This window comes from Tamandua tetradactyla, chromosome 3 (assembly GCF_023851605.1).
Source record: "Tamandua tetradactyla isolate mTamTet1 chromosome 3, mTamTet1.pri, whole genome shotgun sequence".
NCBI classification, from domain to species: Eukaryota; Metazoa; Chordata; class Mammalia; order Pilosa; family Myrmecophagidae; genus Tamandua; species Tamandua tetradactyla.
The window spans coordinates 58,840,286-58,848,805 of record NC_135329.1 but is presented as its reverse complement, the minus strand read 5'-3'; the positions used below and the strand labels follow the sequence as shown (position 1 = coordinate 58,848,805).

Sequence of the window (8,520 nt, the reverse complement as noted above, 5' to 3'; positions counted from 1 at the left end):
ATTAGGCTGCTTAGAGTAAATAAACAACCTATGACGACTTAGGGACCAGAGGGATTCAGAGGTGATTTGATGAATCACTGTGAGAAAAGGTAATAACAATCCTTCTCAAACTTTTCCACAAAAGTGAACAGGAGGGAATACTCCCTAAGTTATTCTAGTAAGCTAACACCACTCTAATACTGACATCAGAACAAGAGACTATGCATAAAATTATAGATGAACCACAGACGCTTAGAGAGAGAAATGCCCTGGAGATGCTAAGAGAAAACCCAAAGGACACAGCTACTGGATTCAGAAGCTGAAAGCAATGGAACTGGGAGCAAGGAGTAGCAAACGCCAGCTGTGTGCCTTACAAGGTCTTTCACATGCCAGCAGTCTTTGTTCAGAGTACAGGTATCATCCAGCTGATGACTTCACTGGGACATTTTCATGAACTTAGAACTCTAAACTCATAACTTAATAAATTCCCCCTGGAAAGGAAATTCCTTTCTGGGAGATTGCATTCTGGCAGCTTTAGCAAGCTGAAACAGTGTTTAATGCATTGTTTGTCCTATAACATATAAAAATGTATGGTTATTATGTTTTCCAATACTAGAAGAAAAGAATGGGTGGGATAAAGTCTGTAAAGTGCTAAGGAAATTACATCAGATAGTAAATTATGAAATATAATAAGGTATTTTTCATTTTTCTTCACACAGCTAGATGTATCAAAATAACAATATTATGGTAAAAGGAAAATGAGGGTAGAGTTATATAGGAATAATGTTCTCATGTACATCTGGAATTAAACTAGTAAAAATATGAAACTGATTTGGATAAGTTTATACACACACATTTATGTAAAACATTAGAGTAATAAAAAAATCAGATAACAAAAAATACAATAAGGCAATCATTAAATAAATATGCTACAACAGAAAATATTTATTAAATGCAAAATAAAGCAGCAAAGAAGGAACAGAGGGACCACAGAGACATGAGGTATATAAGAAATTAAATAGTAAAACGAAAGATAAAAATCCAATTAAAATTTACATGATATGAAAATTACGCAAATACCTCACAATGAAAGAAAACTATAGAATTGAATACCTTACAATTGGACACAATCACATCACAAAATACTAGCATACTGAAACCAGCAACATAGAAAAATTATTTGGTCTGACCACATGAGGTTGATGCCAAATTTACAATGTTGTTTTGACTCCTAAATATCAATTGATATGACTTATCAATAGAATAAAACCATTATGACATGATCATACCAAACATGCATTAAGTATCTGACAAAAACCAACACCCTTCCACAACAGGTATACTCACAAACTAGGAATAGAAGGGAATATTCTCATTCTAACAATGGTCATCCTTCAAACACCCATGTCTAATATCACACTTAATGGTGAAAGGACTAAATGATCTCCTAACTGGACTAACTAAGCAGGACTTAGAAAGGACTAAATGATCTCCTGACTGGACTAACTAAGCAAACTGTCACCTAAATCATAATAGTAACAGCCAGCATTCATATGGTCTTACTCTTGATCAGCCACACACTTATTTCATACTAATGACAACATTGAGATGGATAGAGTATAATGTCTTTTACAGAAGAGTACAGCTCTTTTCAATACCATGTATCTCCGAGTCAGGGTGAGCAAAGGGAGAGGAGAAGTGGAAAGGGAAGACTTGTAGTCAGAGGCAACAGCCTGTGTTAAGACTCTGGTACAAAGATACCTGAGGGGGTTCAGACAGGATATTGTGTTATTAAGTTTGAAGTGTCAGGATTCAATCAGAGTCAAATGAGAAGCTTGGGGACATAAATATCACATTTAGTTATTAAGCACTGCATGTCCATCTCTTTGGAGATTATAACTTCCTTGAGGACAGAGAAGAGTTTTAATTCATTTTTATTATATACTATGACCCACAGTCCCTTGCCAACTGCTACTTCAGGTGCTGCTGTTTTTCTTGTTTCTGTGTTTAGATTCAAACTGGCCCATGGAACTGAGCTATGTCAGTGATGATGTCACACAAGGGTTACTGGAAGTCCTGGTGCTCACTCATATCCCAACTGCTCTTCTGGGAGGTTGGTGATCTGAGATCTCCCTGTGGGAGAGTGACTTTGGCTATAGACTGGCAGATAATTAGGACTAAATCCAAGGCCTCAACTCAGGAGAGGCTGGAACAGCACCTTCAACTGGGAGGCGTGACAAAACCTTTCAGAAACTCTTCTTTTAAGTTCCCATTCACCCAGACAAGATGTTACAGCAGTCTGCAAGGAAGAGACCTTTCTCTGAAACCTTAGGTAAGAATGGAAGGAAAATTGTCTCTGACTGATGGTCGATGGGCCATGAGGCATTTTATTTTCCTGTCCAGATTTCCCCTAATTTCCCTGGAATTTGATTTATCTTGGACCAGAGAAAAGATGGATATTGGAAAGGAGGTAATAACTCATCAAGATTTTCACTGAGAGCATAATTCTTTCATGTGGTAGACCATTAACAAAATTGCATAGTATGAATGAATAATAATGAAATAAATGAGTAAACAAACAAAATAATTAAGTGGCACCACAAGAATTTCTATAATCGTTTAAAAAACGTTGCTCAATTTTCAGTTTTGAAACCTAACTTCTTCCTGTAGATGAAAAGGAAGGAAGGGGGCAACTGAGTCAGAAGCATGTGGTCAAGGGGAACAAGGTGGCTTTTTGAAGATTTTTACTTCACCATTATTACATGTTGTGTATGAGATTCACAGCATATTTTAAATAATCTTGAAAAGAAAGCAAATGTTTAGCGAGTTATGTGAGTGGGTAGTGTGATGGAGCCAGTATCACATAGGCACCCCAGGTATCCTAGTCCCATGAGCTCTGCTCCTCTCAGACAGATGAGTTGTGCAGGCCCCTCACTCTTTAGCTCCAAGGAAATCCATCTGGTTTTTCTCCTACCTACTACTTTCCAAGGACCTAAAACCAGATAAAGGCATAGCCTCACATCATGATCATAGTTTTAATTCTTAACTTTACTCAAACTTAGCTTCTACAGTAATTCATTTCCCCAAGCCAATTTCCTTCACCCATCCTACTCCTCCTCTGCTTCTCTCATCTGCCCCATCCACTAGTGCAGCCCTCCTTCCTGTTAAGTTCTATCTCTGCCTGCCTCTAACATCCTCATGAAATTCAGACACCCCTCTCTATCCAAAGACTATGAATGGATTTTCACACTTCATTCACCCCCTGAAATCAAGAACTCTTGGCTCCATCTTTTTTTTTTTTCATTGTGAATAATCTGATCTTATTCTGAAATATACAGAAACCTTTAAGCTGATGATCACACAATGCCAGATAATTTTCTTTGAGGTTTCTGCATCATGACCATCTGAGATTTATGGAATCATGACTTTAAGACATGGAGAACTGTGTTCTGGATACATTAATTGATCCTGAAAGAGATAACTTAATAAGGATATGTTAATGGGAACTTTATTCTGAGAAAAACCTTTCACATGGAATTGTTGCTTAGTGAAAATGATAAAAATGAGAGGTATAATGGTACTAAGTAAAACAATTTATTCAAATTCCTTTTTTTAAACATAACTCCCTTTATATAAGCTTTCCCTGAAAAGAGTTTGAAATTAGATTAAAAAAAAAAAAGGTTACCAGTACTTTTATTTCACTATTCATCCTCCAAATTTATTAAGAAGATTATTTTCACAGAATACTTCTTTTGAGAGGTAACATAAAATGAGGAAAGTTCAGGCACACGGGGTAATTTCTACATTCCAAAGCAGAAATCAATTGGAATTTAAAAACCAAAAATAAAAGAAAAATTTTAAAGGATGAATCTACAATTGAAAACATAGAACCCCAACATGAATTAGTGCTTGAGAAGAGTAAACATGTTTGTGATAAGGTGATACATTAATTAATATAATGTGCACAGGACATTAAGTTGCCCATACAGTGTCTCCAAATTAAAAGGACCCCTGTGAAAGGAGAAAGAACTGACAAGATTTAGTTGTGTCAAGGAAGGTATGGATGGAGAAGTCTCAAGTGATCTCTGTGATAAAAGCTTGAGCTCACTGCTGTCCACCCACGATTCAAACAGATCATAAAAATAACTCTGTTTTCAGATATTGTGACTGAAGAGGAGAGTGCCAAGCAGCCTACGACACAGAAATCAAAAAGTCCAGACTCCAGGCCCAGTAAGATTCCAAGGGTGTCAGAGAGGTCTTCTTCCTCAACTTCAACTGAGAAGACCTCAAATTCATCAGACTACCAGTCTGGGGCTCCTTCTGGGCACCAATGGGTCAGGTGTGCCTATTTTACCAGAGTGCACACAGTAAAGGGTGTAGCTGTTGAGTGGCAAACCAAAAGCACATTTTCACCCGTGGGAAACACACATCCCCAGGTCTTTGAGGCTGAGCTCTCTGAAGAGAGCACCATTGGCTCTCTCCCGAGTCTAACCAACACCGAGTCCATGCTCAGCTCCCCGGAGCCCTTCCAGGAGCAACCTGAAATACCCACCTCTGAGCCTGTTGTCCATCCGGAGGAGGAGGAGAGTGCCCGGGCTGCAACCCCAGAATGGCTAGTCACCACAGAGCTCGGCTTCCGCTGTGTAGCCTGTTGCCGGGTGTTCCCGACCAGGGAGGCATTCCTGGTGCACGCACAGCACGGCATCAAAGAGGGATTTAGCTGCCGTGTCTTCTATGAAGAGATGCTGGAGAGGCAGCGGCCCCACTCAGAAAGGCGCCCTCGTCGACAGTGTCTCCAGATGGCCCACCATTGCATGAAGGCGAATGTGAAAAGGAAAATAAAAGGAAAGGAAGAAATCTGTCGCCGCTTACAGGAGAAGTTGGAAGAACAGAAACAAAAGCTGTTGCAACTGCAGCAGGAGTTGGTGGGGCTGCAGAGCCAAGAGGCCCAGCAGAAGAAAAGGAGAGCAGCACACCCTCAAGGGCAGAGGGGGAAGCGCTTAAAGACACACCATAAAACACACTGACTTGGACAGGGAAAGGGGTTTGGGCTGGGAAATGTGGGCTTTTCTGTGGAAATTTCCCTTTAGGTTACTTCAATCCATCTCCTCTTTAAGAAGCTCCCCTCCTTCCATTGTAATGCCTCTACTCCACCCCAATGTCATGGGCAGTACCACCCTAGAAGGAACTGGACTGTAACAGCCTCAGAACAGCTGACATCAACTCAGGCTCAGTGTCCCCCCCAGGCCAGGAGAAGACAGAAGCCTCATCTGGATAGTGAGTTTTACAAGGCTCTGCATGTGAGCCACATGGTAAGTCAGGAAGGAGGATAGGGGATATTATTGGAACACGGGAGGCTGAAATGGGTCTCAGCCTAGGTGACTACAGGGGAAATGTGTTTCTGAAGGACGATATAACAGATTTTTAATGCAGAAGGAAGAGGAGCAGTGCCAGACTGTGGGGGACCCTGCCTGCCTGGAAACAATCTACCAACATTTAGGCAGTGAAAAGAAGGACGGCACTGTCACAGGACAGGAGGACATCATGAAATAAGGTGAGTTCATAACATCCCAGTAGTTGCCAAGAGAATCTGAATTTGGGTTTATGATGTATTGCTTCCTCTTGATTTGAGTGTAAGCAGCAGCTGGTATAGAAAAATTCCACTGAGTGTTCTATTTTCTAAATAACTGTCGAACCAGTAGTTCATGGATAACTGCTGCAAAGATGTCCTTGAGTATATACAAACACTTTTCAATTTTCTTTTAAGCAGACTTTACTCTGTGGTTTTATTCGTATCTTTGACTTTTGTTGGCTTTTATTTTTTCTCTTCTATAACTCAACGATCCTGAGATCCCTCCCTGGAACAACCTGAGCTGAGAGTAAATGCATAAAAGAGAGCACAATATCTCCGAAACCTGGACAGGACAACAATATACTAGACAATCTCATGTGAGGAAGAGATGGGCAAATTCAGATCCAGATTCAGTAATGAGGAAAAAAGGCTAGTCACATGCACAGAATCAAGTTCCTGGGCCTGGAAGTCTTGAAGGTGACAGGGGCATTTCCACCTACTTCAGAGATGAGACCCAGAGTGGCATGGGGAAGCCTTCAGAGACACTGGAAGGGGATAAGGGCCTGTCACATAACATTTACAGTGTGTCCTATTTTTATTTCTCAGAGAGATAGTGATGGCGCCAGTGAGCAGAGTGAAGTTGGGGCTATGAGATGACATCCATCCATACACTATCATCAAGAAAAAAAAAGCCAATGAAGAACTGATGTACTGCAGTTGGAGAACGGCAGAGGATGGCTCATGACTTCCAACAACCTGAAGACTTTTGGCCAAAATATTCTTTTTCCTGGATAGCTGCATCTTCTCAGTTAACTTCCTCTATGGTCAGTCTGGTGAAAAAGGCTACAGTATCCAAGAGTGAGTTTTCAATTGGAGCAATGAGGTGGAAGGTGTAGGCACCATATGAGAGAAAGAGTCCTGTAGAAGCCCATATGTTGCCTAGTGAATTGTCCATTGTGTCCAGCTACTTCCTTATCTCTAGACATAAACACGCAATACGTACTTCAAGAATAAGTCCATTAACACTCAGAATTGTTTTCTGTCATTTCTAGGTATGAGATCGGAAGAGGTCACTGACTCCAAATAGGAAGTAGGAGATCACTGGCCTTTTATACAGTTTGTGGACATACTCTTCCTCCAATGATTAAAATCTTTGTACACCATGTTATAGGTATGTTTTTGTTGCCTATTTAGAAAATAACAAACAAAATTTGTTAATACATTTTAACATATATACATATTTAACTTAAACACTGCACTGTCACATTACAAGCATTGTAAACTTTTATGAAGAAATAAGCAGAGCCATGCCCTCATGTAAATTGTACCTCCTCCATCAAGATGTACAATTTTAATAACACACATGTATTGTTTCATACTTTCTTCCTTTTGGAGATTTATATATACGTACAGATACACATGTTCATCTCTGTTTGTTTGCTTTTAGGGAATACAGGTCACACTCTCCCCACTTACTATCTGTCATTTAACAATCAATCATGGTTCCCTGTAATTCACTACATATGGCATCCACAATATCATTTCAATTGTTTAATTTTTAAATTCTTATTCATACATGTATTATATAAATGGGAACTATTACAGTACACTTCACACATGTTCATAAATAACTCTACTGGGTAGCACATGTCCGTGTTCTTTATGTCCCGTCTTTTCTGCATGCTCTGAATCTCTACTCCCTGTACTTTTCCCACAAGTGAACCCAAGGTAATTTATAATAAATATCTCCTAACTAGTCTATCTTATAATTCATGCCTAAATAATCATACCCACATATCCAAATCTAGCTATCTACTCTATTTTGCACACATGTATATATATGCATGTGTTTATATTATTTGTATTCTTTCAACCAAATGGGCACATTTTATGTATGCTACTATGCAACTTGCATTTCTCCCAATACAATACTTGACATTTTTCTTTCTCAACTGCTATTGCTCCCTTTCATTATGATGGCTGTCTAATATATGCTGTGGTTTTACCCTATTATTCTATATATTACCATCAGAGGGAAGTAATTTTCTTTCTCCTTTTCAGTCATTATTGACTTTAAAGCTGCCAATATTTTTTCTGTACATTTCTCTCTTTGAAATAATTTCTAACGGTGAGATTTGCAGTTTGGTATATTTTAGAATTTTAGTGCTATCGCTACGTTGCTTCCTGTAAAATCATGTAATAATGTTCTTTTTTGAATATGCAAATGCATATCCTTTTCCACACAACCCAGCTTATAACCGCTATATTAGTTTCTTAAATTTGAACAGCTTCACTGGTACTTTGACATTTTTTCCATTTAGCAGTATTTGTGAACAACTTCGTTCCTCTACCTCAGGCATTTTGATTTTTGATGAATGTCCTGTTTTAATTCATCCTTCATTTTTCAAGGTCTGAATTTTTGTACCTATTTTCTTACTAAGATGAAAATTCATACATTCGTGGGTGGTTCAGTGGGAGAATTCTTGCCTTCCATGTGTTCCCAGACCATGCACCGCCTTCCCCCCCCCAAAAAGAGTTATTAAACCTATGTCATCTACATTTAAATAATGTTCCAAAACTATTATTCATTATTAAAGCATACAATTCAAATTCCCATACTGATATCATGGAAACTGCATGTCATTTATGCAACAAGTCTACTCATTCAGTACGATGGCATAATTTTTCATTAATTGGTCTTGATTTTATTTATTCCAATAGATTTATTTCCTCCACAATATGCCAAATGTTTTATGAAAAATTTGTAAATTTTACAGTTTATTAAGAGTTCCGCTGGTAATAATTTATTAAAAAAAATGTCATTGCACAATTTGGACTGCAAGAAACTCATCCTTAAATATTATCTGGTTTTTACTGATTTTAGCCTTATCCAGACCAATTTATCAATCCCCCTTTGGTAACTAGTCCTGGTTAACAAATCTCTGATCTCTAAATTATTATTTACTGTG

General features: G+C 38.6%; 1 protein-coding gene across 2 annotated transcripts; it reads left to right on the top strand.

Moving 5' to 3' along the window:
* Positions 1–2,010: 2,010 nt before the first annotated feature.
* LOC143677341 (uncharacterized) lies at positions 2,011–8,103 on the top strand. 2 transcript variants are annotated; one of them, XM_077153203.1, is made up of 6 exons: positions 2,011–2,311; positions 4,138–5,291; positions 5,413–5,533; positions 5,830–6,028; positions 6,158–6,409; positions 6,604–8,103. In XM_077153203.1, exons 1-2 carry the CDS (start codon positions 2,266–2,268, stop codon positions 5,004–5,006), a joined length of 915 nt encoding a protein of 304 aa, XP_077009318.1. In that variant the 5' UTR covers positions 2,011–2,265; the 3' UTR covers positions 5,007–5,291; positions 5,413–5,533; positions 5,830–6,028; positions 6,158–6,409; positions 6,604–8,103. The 2 variants fall into 2 exon arrangements, with proteins under 2 accessions (XP_077009318.1, XP_077009317.1); XM_077153202.1 differs by having other exon boundaries at positions 5,413–6,028; positions 6,604–8,101.
* Positions 8,104–8,520: the final 417 nt, after the last annotated feature.

What these genes read in the sequence shown, in the direction of transcription:
- LOC143677341 (XM_077153203.1), top strand. Translation starts at nt 2,266, where the DNA reads ATGTTACAGCAGTCTGCAAGGAAGAGACCTTTCTCTGAAACCTTAG. An exon ending in ACCTTTCTCTGAAACCTTAG is followed by an intron (nt 2,312 to 4,137) that starts GTAAGAATGGAA and finishes CTCTGTTTTCAG; the next exon opens with ATATTGTGACTGAAGAGGAG.